This window comes from Rattus norvegicus, chromosome 19 (genome assembly GCF_021556685.1).
Source record: "Rattus norvegicus strain SHRSP/BbbUtx chromosome 19, alternate assembly SHRSP_T2T, whole genome shotgun sequence".
NCBI classification, from domain to species: domain Eukaryota; kingdom Metazoa; phylum Chordata; class Mammalia; order Rodentia; family Muridae; genus Rattus; species Rattus norvegicus.
Window position 1 is genome coordinate 25188551 of NC_141552.1, and position 24770 is coordinate 25213320.

The following is a 24770-nucleotide window of genomic DNA, read 5'->3' on the forward strand; positions in this document are numbered from 1 at the left end:
GGATGTGATCAATCAATGTTAGTGTGTGCATTCTATAAAGTATTCATTTTTCACTATGATAGATGCTTTTGTGTTTGGTTTGGTGGCCATTTCCCAGTGTACAGGTGCTGGGACCTTGCTCTATCCACTTAATGATGTTTATAGCCTCATTTTAGACCTTTCTGTGCACCCCCTATATCTCTTGACTATTTTATTTTTCTGATAGAAGCTCATGGTATATCTTACTCCGGCCTGTGAGCAGTGCTCCTTTGGCAACATTGGTGCAGAGAGGAGAACCCCACCACCAGCATGAGGTTCCCTTCACTGGTGGCTCCAATATTGCACTTTCCTCTGCCAACTGGTGTCCACACTTTTCCTAGCACCTTAAAGACTTCAACTCTTTCTCCTAAGGAATATTCTGGCAATTGTCGATTGCTAAGCACATGACTTCATGAGTGTTCCCCTAACACACACCCATGTTGTAACCTACCATGCAGACTATTTCTTGATGTGATATAAAGCACCCGTAATAATGAGACAGGAGAACTTTTGACTGCATATTCAAGCTGGTATGAAATCTCAGGAAGTTTTAATGGCTAACATTGGTGAATGAGGATAATTTGAGTTAGGATGAGACATTTTGGGGCAAGATATGGAAGGAAACATTCATTTAGATGCATAGGAATTACTAAGGTTTTTTTATAATCAAGCCTTGAAGAAAATTTGGCTTTGGAAGCAGGAGATGCTCAGTGACTCTGCCCCAGGAAAGTCTCCTGGAAAGGGCACCTCTGCTTATGCTCAGTACAGGGAGAACATTAGCAGGAGGCAAAGTCTGCTCCCCATGACATCTGCTGTCCCTTCTTGGACATTCTATTGTCTCCTAGAGAGTTCTGGCATCCTCTGTGATGTCACCAGACATCAGTGACAACCAGTGCCCTAGTTTCTCTCAGTCTGAGTCTGGCAGTTACAAGCTAAGACATGTTTTCCCGTCTTCGCAAGCGTTTTGGGAGGGGGAACGTCGATTGTGGACAGACTAGAGTGAAGGAATCTGGCCTTTCGTCTCAAAGTAATGATGGACAGAGACAGCACTTCTGGGGAATGTTTAGTAAGTTCTGGGCAGTATATTTTGAGCTCCCTGTCAAGGGGGCTGCAGGCTTAAGCTGACCTTTCTAGCAATGGGCCACAACAACTGGAGCATCTGAAAAGGAATTGAATTTTCATGAATATCACAATTCCTGAAAGTCAGGATTTCAGAACTTTAGTTTCCCCAACCCCACAGGGAGGATATGGTAAGGCCAATGCTATTATACTGTGAATTTCTGGCCTTTACTTTTACAGTGAATTTGTTAGGTTACATTGATATAAAAACACGATCAGGAGTCATGGAGGGTCCACCTTTTCTGAGTTTAGACAGGGAAGCAATGTATTTCACTATCATTGCTTCTTTAAATACAGTGGATATCTGACAGTAGTAACAGGGAGAGAATTGTGCTCCAGGCAATAACCTTATGTTCTTAGACCTCCTCTGATTTCTCTAACTGGCAGGGTCATCATTAGCTTTATATATTAGAGGTTGTGTGTTACACACATTTTTCTAAAATACCAAAACTGTTTGGAACATGTGGACCAAGATTCAGCCTGTAACCTATTGGAACTTCTGGGGCATTTGTTATTTCATATAGGGGAATTGATAAGTCTGTTGAACATGTCCTTCCTGGAAATGTGTTTTAAATCCAAAGTTGTTGGCCTAGAGTATCAGGGTAGGACATCTGAGTGTCTCCAATCACTCAAGTTTTGTGGATGGTGAATTTATCATCTGAGTTCTGAAACCACAGGGGTGAGGGTCCTGAAACCAAGCTGTACCCTGTTCAGCTGATAATAATCCTGGAGAAGCCATCTCCATGGTACATGTAAGCACGTGATGTCCGGCATAGGGCACACCTGGCTGCTTACATCTCTTGGTCTCTATAGAGTAGTGGGAGAACTGAGATCCACTGAGGAGGCCTCTTAAGCATTGATCAATCACCTAGCAGTGACACTGGGTTCCAGGCTTGTTCTCCTGTTTAGGCCTCACTGAGGTCTATGTACACTCTATGAATTCTCCCCATGCAGGTTCACTTGTGTTCTTCTACCTACAGACGCTGGGAGAGAAACATCATCCCCTGGCACTGCCCTAAGCGAGAAGCAGGCCAAGAAGGAAAAGGAGAGGCTGAATAAAGAGCTGCAGCTCATTACCGAGGAGAGAAATGACCTGAGAGATCGCCTGAGGTTTCTGACAGAGAGATCCATGAAGAACAGGTATGAATTGCTCCAAATGCTCTTGTTTCATTCCTGGGTCTGTAAGGTCACCTTCATCTTATCCTATTAAGGTTTTGGGTTCTAGAAAGCTGTGCCTCCCTAACCACCCTGTGCTAAACCTCACCTCCCATATAGAGGAGATTCAGAACCTGACCCTTCCTGAGGAGAGAGATGGACAGTGGACTCATCTGCTTCCATTTATTGAAAAGCAGGATTTGTGGTCTGAATGAAGAATTCAGGGATAAAGTCAGGGAGAATGAGTTCCCAGTGTGCATTTGCAAAGCCGTTGACATCAGGTGGCTTTGCAAGATTGTAATTGCAGTGAGTTTATGGTGATTCTCTGTACGTGCTAGGCAGGGGACTGAGTGCTGGAAGATCCAGGCAGCAGCCTGAGGGGCCTGGTCCCAAACTGTTCATCTCAATGCTTGACTAGAAGTATTCAGGCTCAGGCCTGTTTGTTATTGTCTGTGTGTCTGTGGGAGCCCCTCTTACACAGCAATGGTGCATGCATTTCTCCTGGTTCTCACAGTGCTCTCTGTTTCCATATTTGCTTTTCTCTTTCTCTAACTCTGTTTACATTTCTCTTTTTTTTGTGGGTGTGTCTCAGTCTGTGAGTCTGTGTGTGCATACATCCAAATGCATATGCACAACTGTTATATGTTTATATTTCACTCCACACTTGGAATCTAGGGGTCTATGTCTTGGCCTGAGTATTTACCTGTAACACTTTCATGGTCATGTGAATGCTCTGTTCTGGGAGCCCCACTGTCAACAGCACAGTTCTTTGTCTATGTGGCCACAATTGTCTGTTTATTTGTATTCCTTGTGCAGATTATAATTTTGTGTTGATATATTGTCTGTTATCGGGACAGGAGAAAAGAAATCACAGGTTTCTGGCTGTGTTGGGTGGGGGAGCATGGAGAGGTGTGGCCTAGGCTCTTGATAGCTCAACTGGCTTGACTGCAGATTTCCTCTTGATTGAACAAAGGGAGCCAGGGAAGCCTCCATCTGGATGCCGAGATTCTGGTGTCCTGGACACAGAAAAACACGTTTCTGAAGCTGAAGAAGGTCCCAATATGTAGAATTCAGAAGGTGTCCTTCCAGGGCTGGTGTAGTACAGGACCCACCCTGAGCTCATATATTCCTAAATGCTGATGTTAATTGGATTCTATCATTTGGGGCCAGGGCACACTTCAGGCCAAATCCATATTATGAAGACCTGGAGAGAATGGAGGAGGCGGTCATGTCAATGCTGCACAACTGAGAGATGGAGAACACTGAGATCCATGAAAACAGCCATAAGCTGAAGAAGGAGATTACCTTCTCTAGGTAAGTCCTGGTCAGAAAGGCTATCACCTGTGGAATGGCCATTTCTGACTTTCTTTGTTCTGGATTGGACGGTCTTCAGCTATGATTCTATCTCTTGTGCTGTTTACACGTCAGTGTGCCAGGGTCATTAGGACTCAGTTTTCAGTTCCATAAAAGACTGTTCCTCATCCCAGGATTGTCTAGGCATCTGCAGAAGGCTCTAGATAGAACAGCACTGATTGAAGTCAGCAGAAGGTTATTAGGCTGACCTGGGCCTCTCGTGTCATGCCAGGTTTTACAAAACTCAGTGCATGGACCACATGGTTAGCATGACCTTCCCTTGGTTCTACTGACCTCTTTTGCGGGTGTTTGCCAACTACTAATTGATGTTGCCCCCATGCATTGGGCTTTCATGGATAGATGAAGATCCATGTTCTTTTTGAGAGATGTGGACACTAATTGGTGCTCCGGCCAAACAAACAATTTATTCTTCCCCGAATTAACTCTTTGTGTTTTGTGCAGGAGCATTATATGTATCGAGATGTATTTTATTAAGTCTTCATGGGTACCTGGGACCTGGTAGACTTAGTGGGACTTGGGAGTAGGAATGGGAGAAAGGGGCAGCATGATCTTACTATGCAGACTGTATTTCCAGAAACCTGCTCAGCCAGCTCCTGATGGAGAACACATGTAGGAAGAAGTTGGTCCCACTGAAGCAGGAGAGCAAGGAGGGATATCTTGAGTGTGCACTGAACCAGAAATATTTGGTTGACTTCAGCAAGAAAGATAAAGACCAGCAACGTCCAGACCCAGCATCATCTGGTAGGGACGAGTAGCTGTGTTAGCTTAACAATATCTGATAAAATTTGCCAATTTGATACATCTGTGCTTTTTCCTACCACCTTACTAATTTACACTCACAACCAGCCAACTACCTCATGTATGGAATTGTTCATTGCTCTGTCTATGCACAAGTATTCTGGGAAGCCAACCACTTTTCAGAAACTGAATTATTTTGCAAGTATATTTTGCTGCTCTTTTTGAAGCTGCATTATAGAAATGGTGACAGATCAATAACATATCACATTATTGCACATGCACGTGATAGATTGGATGCTATGTAGAGTTTTGAACAAGTTCTTGGTTCTTGACAAATGACAAGTGGTCATGTGACTTCTTGTGTAGGAAGCACCTTTCTGGGATAAGAACTAAGTGCAAATGTCAAATTAGTACTTGTCATTGGCTTTAACCTTGGTGACATATGGACATCTCCTTTCTTCCTGCAACCCAATGAGGTCTCTTCCATTGCCCTGTTCTTGGTTTGCACTGGTATAAGTCTGGGTCCCATAATGTCAGCCCACATTACTGTGAGGCTTGCTGGAGATTTTGCCGTGCCCACAGAGTCAGCAACAATGATATCAGTTAAAAGGTCCATGTTGACTGTCCAATAGAACTGAGGTGGTAGAAGGCAGGATTCTGACAGCTGGCTTGCGTTTCACCACCAAATCAGTGTCTGAAAAACTGCCTTCCTCTCCCAGGTCTCAGAAAGTGCAAGAGAGATGGAATTGGACACACGCCAGTAAGAGAGCTTCCTGAGGAATAAGTTGCTTTCTCAGGAGTCCCTGATGACAAACATCCTGAACGGTAACAACATTTTTTGGATGAGTATTCTTCCTCAGAGTTAATTTGTCATTTCTTAGAGACACTAAATTTATATAACACTAAGCCAGCCTGACTGATTGAGGTCTTACTCACTTTCTTCTTCAGAAAACAGCACTTGAGAGACAACTTGGAGGACTGCCTTTCATTATGTGTGCTAGAGGAGAAACAGCAATACATCTGTGCTTCTAAATGTTCGTTAAGAATATGCTGTTTAGAAATATTTTTGTTATGATTTTAATTGAAGTTTTCTTTTTGTTGTTTCATATTTATATGTTCTTGTTACTATTTTTCACTTTCAAATATTTTTAAATATTTTTATTCATTCATTTTAATCCTGTTTTGTTGTAAAAATGTATTCATTATGAATAAATATTGATTTCTGTCTCTTGACACTTAAGACCATCATTCTTACTCAAGGGTTCTGTCCCCTCCTGTGGACCTAGAATTGACTGCTGAAGATGGATCTCTGCATGTTCCATGGAGCTTGGGCTAATAAGTGAATTCAAAGTCACCAAGGGGTACCCAGTGTGACAGTGTCTTTTGTGTGTGTGATGTGGCTGTTTCTCTGACACACACTTTATGATGTAATCACTGACACACTTTACCCAATTGTTAGGGTCCATGTGGTTCCTCTGAGAGAGCAGCAGATGCTCTACCCTGTGAGTCATCACCACAGCTCCTGCAGGTGGCTTTTGTTATTCCACATGAGGTGCTGTATTAGGTGGACAGGATCACCTCCAATTAAATAGAGAGATCTCATGAGATGTGTGTTCACAGGGAACTTACTGAGCTGTGCATGCTCAACGTGTTAGGTTGTCAGGCATCCCTACAGGGCTCTGGTGTCCCCACTGCTCAGTGTGGGTCAGGATCATCCTCCAGCATCACTTAGTTTCCTTATTAGAGCAGATCTTTCACCTGTTATCTATGATGACCACATGTATTCTGCACATCTGATAAAATACAGAACTGAAACTAGCTTCATGTAGGCCAGCTTGGCATAATCAGTTTTTTGATTGTTAACAAGAAAATTATTTTAATCTGAGCCATTTAGGGAGGATCCTCCAGAGCATCCATAGTGAATGTAGCCTGCAGCTATGAACACAGGTTTCTTTTGGAGAGGAGGCCTGTGCAAGCCCAGAACCTAGGTGGGACAGTTCAAGCTACCCTTTTTCCATGGCCAATCTGGGATCATATTGGGAATGTATTTTTTCCAGGTGATTGATTTCCAATATGGAATTGAACTAACTTACTGAGAGTGGAGGTGACTCAGAGAGTTAAAGTACACAAGGACCAATCCAGAATGTCCACAAAAGCTTGCTGTCACCCCAGGGCTTTTAAAAGCTCAGCAGCTAGAGAAGCAATGTAGTATTTGGTTATTCTCATGCTTGGGTCTAGTCATTCATTATAAGCTGACCATGACACAAAAAGAGTCATCTGTGTCACAATAGAAGCTAGTTGTAACTAGATTCACACCACACTATCACATTACTACCGTATTTGAGGTTCTCCATTACTATCTAAGACCCTGGAAGAGGCCTGGGTCTTGCTACACAAACTCATGATTTATGTCTTCATGACACTGTGTGCTTTGTTCTGTTAATGCTACCATTGGCATACAATACCTTGGATACTTTGTGCTGACATCTGTGACATGAGACAATAGTTCATGTCATCCTAACCTGAATAAACTGTCCTTAGAGTACAGTGTAGTGGGAGGGGCCTTCTTTTCCTATGAGATAGCAAAACATTTCCAGTCTTCAGTCAAGTCTGTCAGCCATTGTCCAGTGCCTGTCTTGAGATGTCCACCTTTTCAGCTGAGAGTCTTCATCCAGGCTGCTCTGTAATTCTGTAGAAGATTAATAGGTTCCTGCCCTAGGATTTAATTCAGTGTGACTGTACTTGCCGAACATGCTCAAAGCCCTGTGTTCCACCCTAGCCCTCTGTGCTTTAGAGAAAGAAAATAAAGAACCACATTGCACTTGAAGTTTCTCCTCCAACAAAAGGAGAGCCTGCACAGGGCCTTTAAGTAACTCTAAGCCCCAGCTTCCCCACAGCTCCCTCCATCAATTCCATTATTGGTGTGTTTTCATTACTTCTCACTTTGTTCTGTGTGTGCAAAGAATGTGCACCATGTCAGTAAAGTGTGTGTGTGTGTGTGTGTGTGTGTGTGTGTGTGTGTGTGTGTGTGTAGTCCCTAATGAAAACTGTCGAGGTGCATGCAGACTCATGCTACTGCTGTCCCATGGCACCTTGCAGGGAACACTGAATTGGTGGGCTACTTTAATACAGCCTAAACCAGGCTATGCATGGTTTTCAGTAAGATTTGACATCATTACCACTACAGAGAGCAGAAACAGCTCAGAAGTTACATGTTGCTGTTAACAAGATGAGGCCAAACCTCATCCCATAGATTGTCAGGTACGATTTGATGGCAGGAAATTAATTCAGGGCTCAAATCAAATCAGTCAATTACAAATAAAGTGAAAAATACAAAGAGTCAAGAGAACCAAGTACTGTGTGTTGGGTTTTTTGTTTGTTTTATTTTTTTTTTTTGTTTCTTTTTTTGTATTTTTGTTGAGAAGATCCACCAGAGAGGCAACCCCTTCCTCAAACAAACTGCACACCAGAGACAATACCTAAATTGACACAATTAGAAATGAAAGGGGGATCTAACAATAGACAATGAACAAATTCAACAACCATTAGGTCTTACCTCAGTGGCCTTTACTCCAGAAAACTGAAAATCTATTTGATATTGGTATTTTCTAGACAGATAACAATTACCAACATAAACACAGATCTGGGAAGGTACATGGATAATTATCAGAAGAAAATAGATACAGTCAGTATAGTTTGCCCCTCCAAAAATTAAAAAGCGAAATCTCAGGCCATATGGCTTTAATGCAGAATCCTATCAGACTTTTAATGAAGACCTAAAAACAGTAGTGCTTCAATTATTCCACTATATTGAAAGAGAAGGAACAATGTCAAACTCCTTCTCTGAGGCCATAATCAACCTGGTGTCTAAACCACACAAGGAGCTCCCTACAGAGAGTGTAAGCCAGCCAGGGTGCCAGGGTGAGTGCTCATGGTGGGAGAGACTAGCAGAGGTGCTGTGGCCTTGGTGTGTACAGGCTTAGGGCTGGGGCAGGGTGCGTGGTGAGTCTCTGTGGCCACTTGAGCTGGGTCCCAGTGGGTGCCCAGGGAGGTCACAGGCCAGTTGTGCATCTTCTACCTGTCTGCGGGGCTTCTGGCCCAGCCAAGCACAGCCTTCATCCTGGACATCCACAAGGACAATGAAATCAGGAAATGGGGGGATCCCCTGAGACTCTCTGGCTTCTTTCGCCCTCCACTTGCAGTTGCAGCCAGAGGAAAAGCAGCTGTGAGTTCCCCAACTCTTCCCTACCACTCAGGTCTCCATGCTTTCCCACTCCAGAGAAAAGGAGGGCAGGGCGAGCTCTGCTGCTGCCTGTTCCATGCACCCAAAGCCTATCTTGTGGCTGGATGTCACTGCTTGCCCCTGACCCTGCCCCTGACCATGAACTTGCCCCTCCCCCTACCCCTGACCCTGCCCCTGCCCTAGGCACCTAGGGGAAGTGAGGAGAGCCTGAGGGACAGACCCCAGGCCAGGACCCCCAGAGGCTTGTGTCTCCCTTTTCCTAGAAGTGTTATCCTCAATTCTCCACACTGGGTTTCATTTGCCAGGAACTGGTAGTTGGAGGGCTTTGCTGAGCCTGGGATAGTGGTGGGACTTATGATTGAGGGAAGTCTTTCAGGGAGATGGAGGCCTTTCTCAAACTCTCTGAAATCAGTTACCCTCCCTGGTTTGAGAGCCCTGGGAAAGTTGGGAAGCCACTTTTCCCTGTCCTGTGTGACTTTCCCTGCAGGGTGGGCTCTCCTGCAGGAGACACTTTCACAGGCTTCTTTAAAAGCACCTTTTCCTCAGATCCAGATCAGCTGTGAAAACAGGCTTCTCCATGTCAGGGTGAGAGCTCCCCCTCCCAGCTCAGAGCTACAACTCCTTAGGATCCTCCAGTCCCAATGCTGGGTGGGTCCCATGGAGGAGTTAGAGCAAAGTGCCCCTTCTGAGAGTTGACTTCTGAGAAGAACAGACCTGAGAGAACAAAGTGCATCCCAGGGGAGAAAAGAGGCCTGAATGATTTTAAATTGGAGAAAAAACCCATATCCACCATCTAACAACCTTAGGGTTTGTGCATGTGTGGACTTCAGAACCTTAAGGTCAGATTTTCTGATAACAGCTGCTAGGTGAAGCTGAAGTCTACTGTGGGTGGGATTGTCCCAGGCAGGGAGGGGATCTGACTCTGCAGGCCTGGCCAGCTTCTTCATTCTCCTGAAACTAAGTGTTGGTCAGCTGTAAATCTGAAGTGAGAGTTGGTTTTTGTCAACTCAAATGGATGACATTTCAAGTCTCACACATTATGGGAGAGAGACACATATACCCACGGGTGATTTGAACTTACTTCTGTAGAAGTGACTGGGAGCCAACAGAGGGAAAACATTCTCACCTTTAGGATTCTGTCTGTATCAGAGACTACAGGGACTGGCTTCCTGGACAGACATGGCCAAGCAGACACACCGTGTAATGGGGAAAACCTGTGGTAAGAAATGTCCTGGGGACAGTGATTTCAGATTGTGCCTTTACCCAGGAATCTCTGTTGCCATTAAGGCAAGCGGCCTTGGGCCTGCTAACTTGTCACTATGTCAGGGTGTCTCTGCTCTTACACCTGCATCAGGACCGTCTTAGATGAAGGCCTCTCTTTAAAAAAAAATGTATATAATGCAATGTTTCTCAAACTCTGGGCTACGACCACTCTCAAAGAATGTATATCAGATACCTTGCATATTATGACTTATAAGAGTAGCAATATTAGTTATGAAGTAGTACTGAAATAATTTTATGGTGGGAGTCATCACAGCATGAAGCACTGTATTACAGGTGTGCAGCACTAGGAGTGTTGAGAAGCACGGCCATAGAATCTGACAGATGGGAGCAGACCAGAAAATATTCCTCCATTCACATAACAATTAAAACCCTAAATGCTCAGAGCAAGAAAGAATATTAAAAGGAGTAAGGTATAAATATGCAGTAACAAATGAATTCAGACCTATCTGAATTACACCAGACTTCTCTTTTTTTTTTTTTTTTATTAACTTGAGTATTTCTTATATACATTTCGAGTGTTATTCCCTTTCCCGGTTTCCGAGCAAACATCCTCCTCCCCCCTCCCCTTCTTTATGGGTGTTCCCCTCCCCATCCTCCCCCCCTTGCCGCCCTCCCCCCAACAATCTAGTTCACTGGGGGTTCAGTCTTAGCAGGACCCAGGGCTACCCCTTCCACTGGTGCTCTTACTAGGATATTCATTGCTACCTATGAGGTCAGAGTCTAGGGTCAGTCCATGTATAGTCTTTAGGTAGTGGCTTAGTCCCTGGAAGCTCTGGTTGCTTGGCATTCTTGTTCATAAGGGGTCTCGAGCCCCTTCAAAGTCTTCCAGTTCTTTCTCTGATTCCTTCAACGGGGGTCCTATTCTCAATTCAGTGGTTGCTGCTGGCATCTGCCTCTGTGTTTGCTGTATTCTGGCTGTGTCTCTCGGGAAAGATCTACATCCGGCTCCTGTCAGCCTTCACTTCTTTGCTTCATCCATCTTGTCTAATTGGATGGCTGTATATGTATGGGCCACATGTGGGGCAGGCTCTGAATGGGTGTTCCTTCTGTCTCTGTTTTAATCTTTGCCTCTCTATTCCCTGCCAAGGGTATTCTTGTTCCCCTTTTAAAGAAGGAGTGAAGCATTCACATTTTGATCATCCGTCTTGAGTTTCATGTGTTCTAGGCATCTAGGGTAATTCAAGCATTTGGGCTAATAGCCACTTATCAATGAGTGCATACCATGTATGTCTTTCTGTGAGTGGGTTAGCTCACTCAGGATGATATTTTCCAGTTCCAACCATTTGCCTATGAATTTCATAAAGTCATTGTTTTTGATAGCTGAGTAATATTCCATTGTGTAGATGTACCACATTTTCTGTATCCATTCCTCTGTTGAAGGGCATCTGGGTTCTTTCCAGCTTCTGGCTATTATAAATAAGGCTGCAATGAACATAGTGGAGCACGTGTCTTTTTTTATATGTTGGGGCGTCTTTTGGGTGTATGCCCAAGAGAGGTATACCTGGATCCTCAGGTAGTTCAATGTCCAATTTTCTGAGGAACCTCCACACTGATTTCCAGAATGGTTGTACCAGTCTGCAATCCCACCAACAATGGAGGAGTGTTCCTCTTTCTCCGAATCCTCGCCAGCATCTGCTGTCACCTGAGTTTTTGATCTTACCCATTCTCACTGGTGTGAGGTGAAATCTCAGGGTTGTTTTGATTTGCATTTCCCTTATGACTAAAGATGTTGAACATTTCTTTAGGTTTTTCTCAGCCATTCAGTATTCCTCAGCTGTGAATTCTTTGTTTAGCTCTGAACCCCATTTTTTAATAGGGTTATTTGTCTCCCTGCGGTCTAACTTCTTGAGTTCTTTGTATATTTTGGATATAAGGCCTCTATCTGTTGTAGGATTGGTAAAGATCTTTTCCCAATCTGTTGGTTGCCGTTTTGTCCTAACCACAGTGTCCTTTGTCTTACAGAAGCTTTGCAGTTTTATGAGATCCCATTTGTTGATTCTTGATCTTAGAGCATAAGCCATTGGTGTTTTGTTCAGGAAATTTTTTCCAGTGCCCATGTTTTCCAGATGTTTCCCTAGTTTTTCTTCTATTAGTTTCAGTGTATCTGGTTTGATGTGGAGGTCCTTGATCCACTTGGACTTAAGCTTTGTACAGGGTGATAAGCATGGATCGATCTGCATTCTTCTACATGTTGACCTCCAGTTGAACCACCACCATTTGCTAAAAATGCTATCATTTTTCCATTTGATGGTTTTGGCTCCTTTGTCAAAAATCAAAGTGCCCATAAGTGTGTGGTTCATTTCTGGGTCTTCAATTCTGTTCCATTGGTCTATCTGTCTGTCTCTGTACCAATACCATGCAGTTTTTATCACTATTGCTCTGTAATACTGCTTGAGTTCAGGGATAGTGATTCCCCCTGAAGTCCTTTTATTGTTGAGGATAGTTTTAGCTATCCTGGGTTTTTTGCTATTCCAGATGAATTTGCAAATTGTTCTGTCTAACTCTTTGAAGAATTGGATTGGTATTTTGATGGGGATTGCATTGAATCTGTAGATCACTTTTGGTAAAATGGCTATTTTTACTATATTAATCCTGCCAATCCATGTGCATGGGAGATCTTTCCATCTTCTGAGGATTTCTTCAATTTCTTTCTTCAGAGTCTTGAAGTTCTTATTGTACAAATCTTTTACTTGCTTGGTTAAAGTCACACCGAGGTACTTTATATTATTTGGGTCTATTATGAAGGGTGTCGTTTCCCTAATTTCTTTCTCGGCTTGTTTCTCTTTTGTGTAGAGGAAGGCTACTGATTTATTTGAGTTAATTTTATACCCAGCCACTTTGCTGAAGTTGTTTATCAGCTTTAGTAGTTCTCTGGTGGAACTTTTGGGATTACATAAATATACTATCATATCATCTGCAAATAGTGATATTTTGACTTCTTCTTTTCCGATCTGTATCCCCTTGACCTCCTTTTGTTGTCTGATTGCTCTGGCTAGAACTTCAAGAACTATATTGAATAAGTAGGGAGAGAGTGGGCAGCCTTGTCTAGTCCCTGATTTTAGTGGGATTGCTTCAAGTTTCTCTCCATTTAGTTTAATGTTAACAACTGGTTTGCTGTATATGGCTTTTACTATGTTTAGGTTTGGGCCTTGAATTCCTATTCTTTCCAGGACTTTTATCATGAAGGGGTGTTGAATTTTGTCAAATGCTTTCTCAGCATCTAATGAAATGATCATGTGGTTTTGTTCTTTCAGTTTGTTTATATAATGGATCATGTTGATGGTTTTCCGTATATTAAACCATCCCTGCATGCCTGGGATGAAGCCTACTTGATCATGGTGGATGATTGTTTTGATGTGCTCTTGGATTCAGTTTGCCAGAATTTTATTGAGTATTTTTGCGTCGATATTCATAAGGGAAATTGGTCTGAAGTTCTCTTTCTTTGTTGGGTCTTTGTGTGGTTTAGGTATAAGAGTAATTATGGCTTCGTAGAAGGAATTCGGTAGGGCTCCATCTGTTTCAATTTTGTGGAATAGTTTGGATAATATTGGTATGAGGTCTTCTATGAAAGTTTGATTGAATTCTGTACTAAACCCGTCTGGACCTGGGCTCTTTTTGGTTGGGAGACCTTTAATGACTGCTTCTATTTCCTTAGGAGTTATGGGGTTGTTTAACTGGTTTATCTGTTCCTGATTTAACTTCGGTACCTGGTATCTGTCTAGGAAATTGTCCATTTCCTGCAGATTTTCAAGTTTTGTTGAATATAGGCTTTTATACTAAGATCTGATGATTTTTTGAATTTCCTCTGAATCTGTAGTTATGTCTCCCTTTTCATTTGTGATTTTGTTAATTTGGACACACTCTCTGGGTCCTCTCGTTAGTCTGGCTAAGGGTTTATCTATCTTGTTGTTTTTCTCAAAGAACCAACTTTTGGTTCTGTTGATTCTGTCTATGGTCCTTTTTGTTTCTACTTGGTTGATTTCAGCCCTGAGTTTGATTATTTCCTGCATTCTACTCCTCCTGGGTGTATTTGCTTCTTTTTGTTCTAGAGCTTTTAGGTGTGCTGTCAAGCTGCTGACATATGCTCTTTCCTGTTTCTTTCTGCAGGCACCCAGTGCTATGAATATTCCTCTTAGCACAGCTTTCATTGTGTCCCATAAGTTTGGGTATGTTGTACCTTCATTTTCATTACATTCTAAGAAGTCTTTAATTTCTTTCTTTATTTCTTCCTTGACCAGGTTATCCTTGAGTAGAGCATTGTTCAATTTCCACGTATATGTGGGCATTCTTTCCTTATTGTTATTGAAGACCAGTTTTAGGCCGTGGTGGTCCGATAGCACGCATGGGATTATTTCTATCTTTCTGTACCTGTTGAGGCCCGTTTTTTGACCAATTATATGGTCAATTTTGGAGAAAGTACCATGAGGACCTGAGAAGAAGGTATAACCTTTTGCTTTAGGATAGAATGTTCTATAAATATCTGTTAAGTCCATTTGGCTCATGACTTCTCTTAGTCTGTCTAAGTCTCTGTTTAATTTCTGTTTTCATGATCTGTCCATTGATGAGAGTGGGGTGTTGAAGTCTCCTACTATTATTGTTTGAGGTGCAATGTGTGTTTTGAGCTTTAGTAAGGTTTCTTTTACGTATGTAGGTGCCCTTGTATTTGGGGCATAGATATTTAAGATTGAGAGTTCATCTTTGTGGATTTTTCCTTTGATGAATATGAAGTGTCCTTCCTTATCTTTTTTGATGAATTTTAGTTGAAAATTGATTTTATTTGATATTAGAATGGCTACTCCAGCTTGCTTCTTCTGACTATTTGCTTGGGAAGTTGTTTTCCAGCCTTTCACTCTGAGGTAGTGTCTGTCGTTGTCTCTGAGGTGTGTTTCCTGTAGGCAGCAGAATGAAGGGTCCTCGTTGTGTATCCAGTTTGTTAATCTATGTCTTTTTATTGGGGAGTTGAGGCCATTGATGTTGAGAGATATTAAGGAATAGTGCTTATTGCTTCCTGTTATATTCATATTTGGATGTGAGGTTATGTTTGTGTGCTTTTCTTCTCTTTGTTTTGTTGCCAAGACGATTAGTTTCTTGCTTCTTCTAGGGTATAGCTTGCCTCCTTATGTTGGGCTTTACCATTTATTATCCTTCGTAGTGCTGGATTTGTAGAAAGATATTGTGTAAATTTGGTTTTGACATGGAATATCTAGGTTTCTCCATCTATATTAATTGAGAGTTTTGCAGGATACAGTAACCTGGGCTGGCATTTGTGTTCTCTTAGGGTCTGTATGACATCTGTCCAGGATATTCTGGCTTTCATAGTTTCTGGCGAAAAGTCTGGTGTAATTCTGAATGGTCTGCCTTTATATGTTACTTGACCTTTTTCCCTTACTGCTTTTAATATTCTTTCTTTATTTTGTGCGTTTGGTGTTTTGACAATTATGTGACGGGAGGTGTTTCTTTTCTGGTCCAATCTATTTGGAGTTCTGTAGGCTTCTTGTATGCCTATGGGTATCTCTTTTTTTAGGTTAGGGAAGTTTTCTTCTATGATTTTGTTGAAGATATTTACTGGTCCTTTTAGCTGGGAGTCTTCACTCTCTTCTATACCTATTATCCTTAGGTTTGATCTTCTCATTGAGTCCTGGATTTCCTGTATGTTTTGGACCTGTAGCTTTTTCCACTTTACATTATCTTTGACAGTTGAGTCAATGATTTCTATGGAATCTTCCGCTCCTGAGATGCTCTCTTCCATCTCTTGTATTCTGTTGTTGAAGCTCATATCTACAGCTCCTTGTCTCTTCTTTTGGTTTTCTATATCCAGGGTTGTTTCCATGTGTTCTTTCTTGATTGCTTCTATTTCCATTTTTAATTCCTTCAACTGTTTGATTGTGTTTTCCTGGAATTCTTTCAGGGATTTTTGTGACTCCTCTCTATGGGCTTCTACTTGTTTATTTATGATTTCCTGGAATTCTTTCAGGGATTTTTGCGATTCCTCTCTGTAGGCTTCTACTTATTCTCTAAGGGAGTTCTTCACGTCTTTCTTGAAGTCCTCCAGCATCATGATCAAATATGATTTTGAAACTAGATCTTGCTTTTCTGGTGTGTTTGGATATTCCGTGTTTGCTTTGGTGGGAGAATTGGGCTCTGATGATGCCATGTAGTCTTGGTTTCTGTTGCTTGGGTTCCTGCGCTTGCCTCTCGCCATCAGATTACCTCTAGTGTTACTTTGTTCTGCTATTTCTGACAGTGGCTAGACTGTCCTATAAGCCTGTGTGTCAGGAGTGCTGTAGACCTGTTTTCCTGTTTTCTTTCAGCCAGTTAGGGGGACAGAGTGTTCTGCTTTGGGGCGTGTAGTTTTTCCTATCTACAGGTCTTCAGCTGTTCCTGTGGGCCTGTGTCTGGTGTTCACCAGGCAGGTCAGTTGCAGCAGAAAAGTTGGTCTTACCTGTGGTCCCGAGGCTCAAGTTTGCTCGTGGGGTGCTGCCTACGAGCTCTCTGCGGCGGCAGCAACCAGGAAGATCTGCGCCGGCGTTTCCAGGAGCCTCTGTGCACCAGGTTTCCAGATGGCGTTTGGTGTTTTCCTCTGACGTCAGAGATGTGTACAGAGTGCAGTCACTTCTGGTTTCCCAGGCATGTCTGCTTCTCTGTAGGTTTAGCTCTCCCTCCCACGGGATTTGGGTGCAGAGAACTGTTTGTCCGGTCTGTCCCTTCAGGTTCCCCGGTGTCTCTACACCAGACTTCTCAACAGAGAATCCAAAAGCCAGGAAATCCTGGACATATGTAATGCAGACCCAGGATCCTATACCCAGCATAATTCTCATTCATCATGAATGGAGAAACCAAGATATTTCATGAGAAATCCAAATTTAAACAATATTTTTATCTAAGACAGCATAACAGATGATAATAGGAGGAAAACTTAAAGACAATGAGCTAAACGGTACCCCCAAAAAGTAAGAAATTAATCACCTCGCAATAATTTCAAAAAGAAAAAAAGACAAGCACACAAACATAATTTCACCCACAATCAGAAAAAGAAGAGAAAGCAGCAATCATTGGTCTTTAATATTTAAGTAGTCTGTCTGTCACCAATTCCCCAGCTCCTAGGGACCACTTTTGCCAGCCAAAGTGTATCCAAGAATGGGTCTATGGTTCTAGGTCCCTGTGTAGAAGAGGATTGATTGACTTACCTGGCATTAATGCAGTGGTAGGCCCTTGGCTCTTGTGAAACCTGTTGCCCACCAAATTGGGATCCTAGAGGCGTGAGGTGGGAATGGATATGTGTGGTCAGGGAGCACTGTCATATTGGCAAAGCCGAACAGAAATGGGAAGTAAGGTTTGATGAGGGGATACTGGAAAGGGGGCCACAGTTGAAATATAAGTAAATAAAATAGCAAATTAATAAAATAGCCAAAAATAAAATAAATAGTAAAAAGGTAAAAGAAAAATTAAACCAAAACAAAACAAAAGAATTCCCTGTAGTGGATTGGCCTAATTCTGCTTCTATTTTAATTCTAATTTGGAGAACTCAAGACTGGCTAACCCCAAAAAAACTGACCCTGTTCCCAGATAATTGTGATTATAAAGAAGCCAACAGCCAACAGCCAACAGCTGCACAGCAGAGAGATGGGGGAGGTGAGCTTTGAGGGCTTTGCTAGAGAGGATCATGAGGAGGGAAGAAGGAAGAAGAAGCGGCCAGAGAATAAAGGAAGAACATGTGTGATGGAGAGGAGAGAGGAAGAGGACAGCAGCCATGGTTAAGGGAGAGGAGAGCCTGGTCCTGAGGGCTGTCCAAGTGCAACAAAGAGCAGCCAAGATGCTGCACAGTCAGTAAGAGTTGAGCGTTATTGTTTGGAAAGTAGATCTGATACCACGGAGGGCAGGCAGCTGCCCAGCTACTGTGCTGACTAATGCACACTAAAAATAAATTTAACACAATATGTATAACCAGTAAGACAGCTCTGTAGAGGATCCTAAAAGGAATACTTTAGTTTGAGGGAAGGATAAAATACCAGAGAACACAGGGGATAAATTTACAAAACTAGGACAGTTAATCAAAGAAGACTGTGAAAACCACAAAAATTTACATAATGACAAAATTTAATACATAACTTTATAATAATAATTACATACCACTAAACAATATCTGGGATGATGGGGCATGAATTCTGCCATGGACTGAACTCAGAAACGTGGGGTTGGGAGAAAGATGCATGGTTAAATAATCCACCAGGTTCACATTGTGTCAGCTTGATTTAATCTAAGGACAAAGAAGTGGAGTATCTCTGATGGCTTTATTCTAACCCCTTGAATGGATCCCTGGGGATTGGCCTCAGTACATCACACTTCTTGCTGGGTCAGCGACACTCAAGGAAGCTTGAGATTGTCATAGCACAGTATTAGGCTAGATATACTGAGTAGATGATACTAAGATATTCAGATGGTGATACCTGTTTGCATGCATTTTTAATGTGGACCTAAGGAAAGAGAGATCAAGGTCCTCAGAATAGAAAGATCATTTCCAGTTCTTTTCTACCATTCCAGAGTGAAAGACTGGTAGGGAGAGAATGGTAAGTAATAAAGAATTCGTAGATGATGCTTTGAATGAAGTGTGGGTTTCTGTGCTGGTTTTAGACGGGGTCTCAAGTATCACATGTTGCCTTCTGCCTGGCTGGCCAGGTTCACTTTGAGCTCAGATAAACCTGCTTCCACTTTCCAATAGATAGACTTACAAGAGTGACCTCCAAGGACTGTGAGGACAGCATTAGCCTTTGACAGTTGAGGTGTGTAACCCACAACTATAGTTTTAGCCACGTTTTCCCATGTCTACCAGCTATTTCAGATTGTTGCTGTTCTATGCCTGACAATCAGGGACACAGAAAAATAACCTGAAAGAGAGCAAGGACATGGTGATCACATCCTTGCCTGTTCTGTATGTTCTGGATGAGGTTTGTTAAAATTCCAATATTGCAAAAAGCTTTATATAGGGCCCAGCACATTAAGGGTCACTATGCACTGTTCTATCTAAAATGTCTAATCAGAACTGAACACCAGACAACACTTCCTGCGAACTTCATATGAGAAGCTTAAGTTTTTTTGTGTTTTTCCCTTTCTTTTTTCTCTCTTTATCTCTTTCTTCCTTTCATTCTTTCTTCCTTCGCGTTATAGGTTTAGAGGGATGTATTTTGGGCCATTGATATGCCCCTAGTATCTTAGCTGTGGATGTGATCAGTCAGTGTTAGTGTATGCATTCAATAAAATGTACATTTTTGACTAAGGTAGATGCTTCGGCATTTTGTGGGGTGACCCATTGTCAATGTCTAGTGAATTGGGGACCCTGGGTATGGTCACATACCACCAGGACACAGGGGGTGCAGAGCAAAGGCAGAAGCAGCTGCACACAATTGCAAGCTTTATTAATCCCTATGTAGCTGGGAATGTGCATTGCTACAATTTCCGTTTTGTCAAGATTCCATAAGATCATTATTCCCAGGATACCAGGAGCAACTGAGGGAAGACTAAACAAAGAAATACGAATAAACAAAGGCTTCTTCTCAAAATATTCATATAACAAATCACCTATCTTATTATAATCAAAATATACTCACCATTACTGAGAGAGCGTTAGAACCGCTTCCACAGAAACAGGACACAGCAGAAGATAGCTTAAGGCCAAGTGAGAAAACATTTTATTCTCCAGGGTGGCATTCCAGCCCCTACTTGAATCTGTCACCAGGCCTTTCTTGACCCTGCCTGGGAGCTGCATCTCTATGTCTTAACAATTCCTTCTTTTTTCTTTTGTTTTAAAAGTAATACTTTCCATAACATAGCTACATGTCCTTGGAGGGGTTTAATCATGTAAAAATAAAGCAACATAATACATAATGTACATAAGATTATGGCAAAACTAGCTCCTCCCAAGCTATGGAAAATCCTTTGAAGCCAAGCCTTGGGATCTAATCCTGTCAATTGATCAGCCAAGAATTTCACTTTTTCCATAGGGGTAGTATCTTCTAGCTATTTAACAAAAGATATTCGAACATCATATTTCAAGGCATTAATTACTTTTGTAGCACTTTCATTACCTTCTAAATAGGCTTGAATTAACTTCCAATCATGTTCGGTATCATTATCCATATATTTATTAACATAAAAGTAGTAGGATTTCAATCATATTTTAAATCCTCATATTTTTCAATGGGTAACATCTTTCGACCCAACCATTCTACTGTTTGTTTTGAAACATCTACTTGATGTTGAAGTCTAGTATCAATTTTAGTTTGCTCTATCCATAACTCATGCGAATCTTTATGCCAGTCTTCAACAAAATGCTTTGTCTCCATAGATGTTTTTAATGCTATGCTGGAAATGGCTGCCGAAGTAGCAACAGAAATAAGGCTTAAAATAGTAGCTACAATGACTCCAATAATTCCTTTACTTCTCTTCAGCAGATATTAAAAAAAAAATAATCACATGATTAAGAGGATCTTGAGACCAATGACATCCCAAATTAACAAGCATCCATACATATATTTTTGCTGCATATATTAATAGAATCTTGATTCTTAGTAAACTGAACAGATAAATTAATACATGAATACTAATGACAGTTAGTACAAGCAAATCCATTAGCAAAATTAAATCTACGTATTAAAAAGAAATATGGCATAGGAATACAAGTAGTAACCTTGTCTTTCTTAAATGTTGTAAAATTATACTGAGAGGCAGATTGAGCAGTCCCTGAAAAGCTTCCATTAGCAAGCACACCTTCTTTTAATGCAGTGACAATCTTCCACAAATGAGCTTGAAACGCAGTAGGATCTTCCACAGAGGCCAGTCGGTTATCAGCAAGGCCTCCATCTCCACATTCCATCAGCAAGCATCCATTAAGGCGTTCATTCTCCTCTCAGTTCATCCTGGTAACATTTGACAAATCACAAGTGGTAACATTCCATTCTGAACATGTATTAATAATTGGCCATAAGGACACCAATTTATTCATTTATCTTGAATAATTTTTCCAAACATGCCAGGGCAGAATTTCGAAATGCATGGGAGATATTTTAAGCCTACATAAGTAAACCAAGCACAAGTAGGATATACTGGCTCGCTAACAAATGTAATGTTATTCCAATTTTGGTTATAGACCAAGCTGTCAATCCTGGAGCCTGTAATAATTATTCCTGGTAATCGCCAATTTTGATAACCCATTTGTAGGCCTGGTCTCTGTCCTACACACAAAGGCATCTTTATTCCAGCATAAGGAAAATTATACAAAGTTCCATCATATCTATTCAAAAAGTCAAATTATTCCAAAGAGATGATAAAATGCTTGGGGTGGTGTATAAAACCACATCTGTCTCCTCCCAAGTAGCAGGTTCAAATAAAGGTGGATAAGCAATGTAAGCCCAATAACTCGCATTGGCTGCAGCAGAAGAAACCGTGAGTAAAGCACACACTGCTAAAAATACGTTTTCAGCAGTAAAGGACTTTTCTGAAGGAGACAACATTTTTTCCTTTCAGTGCTTAATCGCTTCACTTGACCCCACATAGGTAATGGGGTTGTCACTGCACGGATCCTTATCCATTGTCGTTTGTCGACACTAAGAGAAGCCAGGGCCTCAGTAATGGAGGACACCTCCTTCATCTCCGGAGAACATCCATCAGGAGAAAATGTAGCTGGTTTAACTGGATTCCTCTGAGGGTAGGGAGTGGTTCTTATCATTCTGTGCTTGGATCCATCTCCGGGAAAACCAGAAATGTCTCCCATCCTGTAATGAGACAAAACCCTCTCCCCTACATACAGTAAGGTCCCTTCCTGTCATTCAACATCTCAGTCAATTTTTATCCATACTGTCTGTTCCATGCCTTCTGGGGGGAAGTTCAACAAAGTGTCTATTGGCTATTGATATAACTTCACCTTGTGGTAAATTAAGAAAATTAATAACATATAATGCTTGTGCCAATATAGCGCTGGGACTGGTCTGCAAACTCCATTCAGGCTGTGTAAGGCCATCTCTTTTCCTCCTTTTTAATTTTATAATTTGTCGTTTCAGGGTAGGGTGAACCCTTTCAACAAAAGCTTGTCCTGGTGAATTGTGTTCTATATGAGTAATATGTACAATATGATATCGTTGATAAAATTGTTTAAATTGATAAGAAATATATATTGATTCATTATCAGTTTTAATTTTAGAAGGCGGTCCCATAACAGCAGAAGTTTCCAATAGTTGCTGTATAACATGAGCAGTGCGTACTCCTGGCAATGGTGTAGCCCATACAAATTTTGAAAAATTATCTATGCTTACATGTATATATGAAAGGCGACCAAACTCAGAAATATGGGTTCCATCCATCTGCCACGATGTATTAGGTTGCATTCTTCTGGGATTAATTTCAGATGGAATACATTTTATAAGTGAAGGCTTACAAATACCACATTAGCAATAATTTGTTTGGCTTGAGAATAGGGAAGCTTATATTTAATATGTAAATATACTGAATTGGCATGATTATGACTATTTTCTTCTGGGGTAGCAAATTACACTAATCGATCTACCATAGGATTGCCAAATGTTAAAGATCCTGGCAATTTTGAATGTGATCTAGTATGTGTAATGAATATTCTAGAGTTTCATAATAACAATAGTCCTTTAATATGTGAGAATAACATTTAATATAAGCTTAGATGTAGAAACAACAGCAGTCGCAATATTCTGTACTACTCCTACAACATAAGCTGACTCAGCTATAATATTTTTACATCATGAGTAAAATCCTGCAATACATTAATTACTGCTAATAATTCATTTTGTAGTTCTGACCCAAAAGAAGATTCTTGTCCCCAAAATTTATCTTTGGTCTAATAAGCCATCTTGGTCTCAGAGCCATCTTTAAACACAGTAAAGGCTGATGGTAATGGATCCACAGAAATTAGGGTATTTATCAATATTTTTTTGTTTTCTAAAGCAATCCCACAATTTACTATGGGGAGGATGAAATTCAATATTTCCAGTGTAAGAAATCATGGCTAATTGAAAAACCTCAGACATCTGCATTAAATATTCCACTTTATCTTTGCTTAATGGGAAAACAAAAGCAGCACAATCATATCCCCACAGAGTAACAGGTCTTTGTATGCCTTGCTGAATACTTAAAGAAATTTGTCCCTCATAATTTGTTAATGTTTTGTTAAAGTTATATTTAATATACATATGTTAAAGACATTCTAAAGACAACTCATCCTGAGCGAAAGTGCCTGTAGGATATTCAAGATTATTTAAACATGGGGCTGGGGATTTAGCTCAGTGGTAGAGTGCTTACCTAGGAAGCGCAAGGCCCTGGGTTCGGTCCCCAGCTCCGAAAAAAAAGAACCAAAAAAAAAAAGATTATTTAAACATATAATTTAATAACTCTATCTGGATCAATACGTGCCAAATATGCATCTTTCCATTTTCAGAAAAGATATTCTTCCATGCCTTCATATAAGCATAAATATCCCCAGTTTCATTTATAGGTAATAATGCTCTCCTGTACTCTTAATTAGCATTTTCAAAAGCAAGCATTTTCAGCAGTTGTCCTCCAGTTTCCTCTCCTACCATTGTTCTTTCCAATGTTAATTTTAATATACATAAAAACTTAATATATGGTTCATAGAAAGCTACTACCTTTTTCAACCAACCACTATCATCCTTTATAATAAGTCGTCTAGGCCACACCTTGAACCGATGCTGGCCTAATTATAGGAAAAGGAAAAGCAGGTGAATTCGTCATCATCATCGTCTGAATCTAATCGTTAACATGCCATCCTCGGGAAATGACCTAATAAAAACTGCTTCTGGCAGTGGTGCAGAAGGCCAAACTTTTATTTTCGCTGTCGTCTTAATGAAGCTGTAGCTTCTTGTTCTATATTCCTTATTACCCTGTCTGCATTCATGGCCTTGAACACAGTAAAAATAACAGCCCAAATAGACCAGGATTTGAAATCTTTTTGCCCTGCCTGACAGCCTTTTCCACCTTAGCTTTCACTCTGACCCAGATATCAGAATCCCTGGAACCCTCGTCAGGGAACCATGGGGTGTACTCTCTTGCTGCCTCTAAACACTTTTCTAAACCAGACTGAGAGACATGAATTCCCTGCACCTTTAAAAGATGCTTAAACATAGCGAGATGAAGAGAAGATTTATCTTGTCCCATTTCCTTGTAATAAAATATACTTACCTTATCTGACTGTCCTGACTTACCTTCAGGGACCCTGTTCGGGCGCCAAAAGTCAGTGTTTACTCTGTTGGGAGCCCTGGGTACGTTCCCATACCACCAGGACACAGGGGGTGCAGAGCAAAGGCAGAAGCATCTGCATGCAGTTGCAAGCATTATTAATCCTTATATAGACATGAATATGCATTACTTCAATTTTCGTTTTGGCAAGATACCATAAGATCATTATTCCCACGAAACCAGGAACAACTGAGGCAAGACTAAACAAAGAAATATGACTAAACAAAGGTTTCTTCTCAAAATATTCATAAAACAAATCATCCCTATTCTTATTATCAAAATATACTCACCAAACTGAAGAGAGCATGAGAGCCGCATCCACAGAAACAGGACATAGCAGAACACAGTTTAAGGCCAAGTGAGAGAAACATTTCCTTCTCAAGGGTGGCATTCCAGCCCCTACTTGCACCTGTCACTCATCCTTACTTGGTCCTGCCTTGGAGCTGCATATCTCTATGTCTTAACATAACGCCTCCCAGAGAAGACTAGAAATATCCACAGCAGTGCTATAGCAACCAGTCACGGAGACATGGCCTCACGGCTCAGGATACAGATGTATGCTCTA

At 41.3% G+C, this 24770-nt stretch overlaps 1 protein-coding gene across 1 annotated transcript; it reads left to right on the top strand.

The window, feature by feature from the left end:
- Nucleotides 1–927: 927 nt before the first annotated feature.
- On the top strand, nt 928–5637 carry LOC147999234 (uncharacterized). The gene is made up of 6 exons (XM_087596509.1): nt 928–1084; nt 2118–2277; nt 3463–3606; nt 4241–4407; nt 5124–5229; nt 5353–5637. Exons 1-3 carry the CDS (start codon nt 958–960, stop codon nt 3539–3541), a joined length of 366 nt encoding a protein of 121 aa, XP_087452635.1. The 5' UTR covers nt 928–957; the 3' UTR covers nt 3542–3606; nt 4241–4407; nt 5124–5229; nt 5353–5637.
- Nucleotides 5638–24770: the final 19133 nt, after the last annotated feature.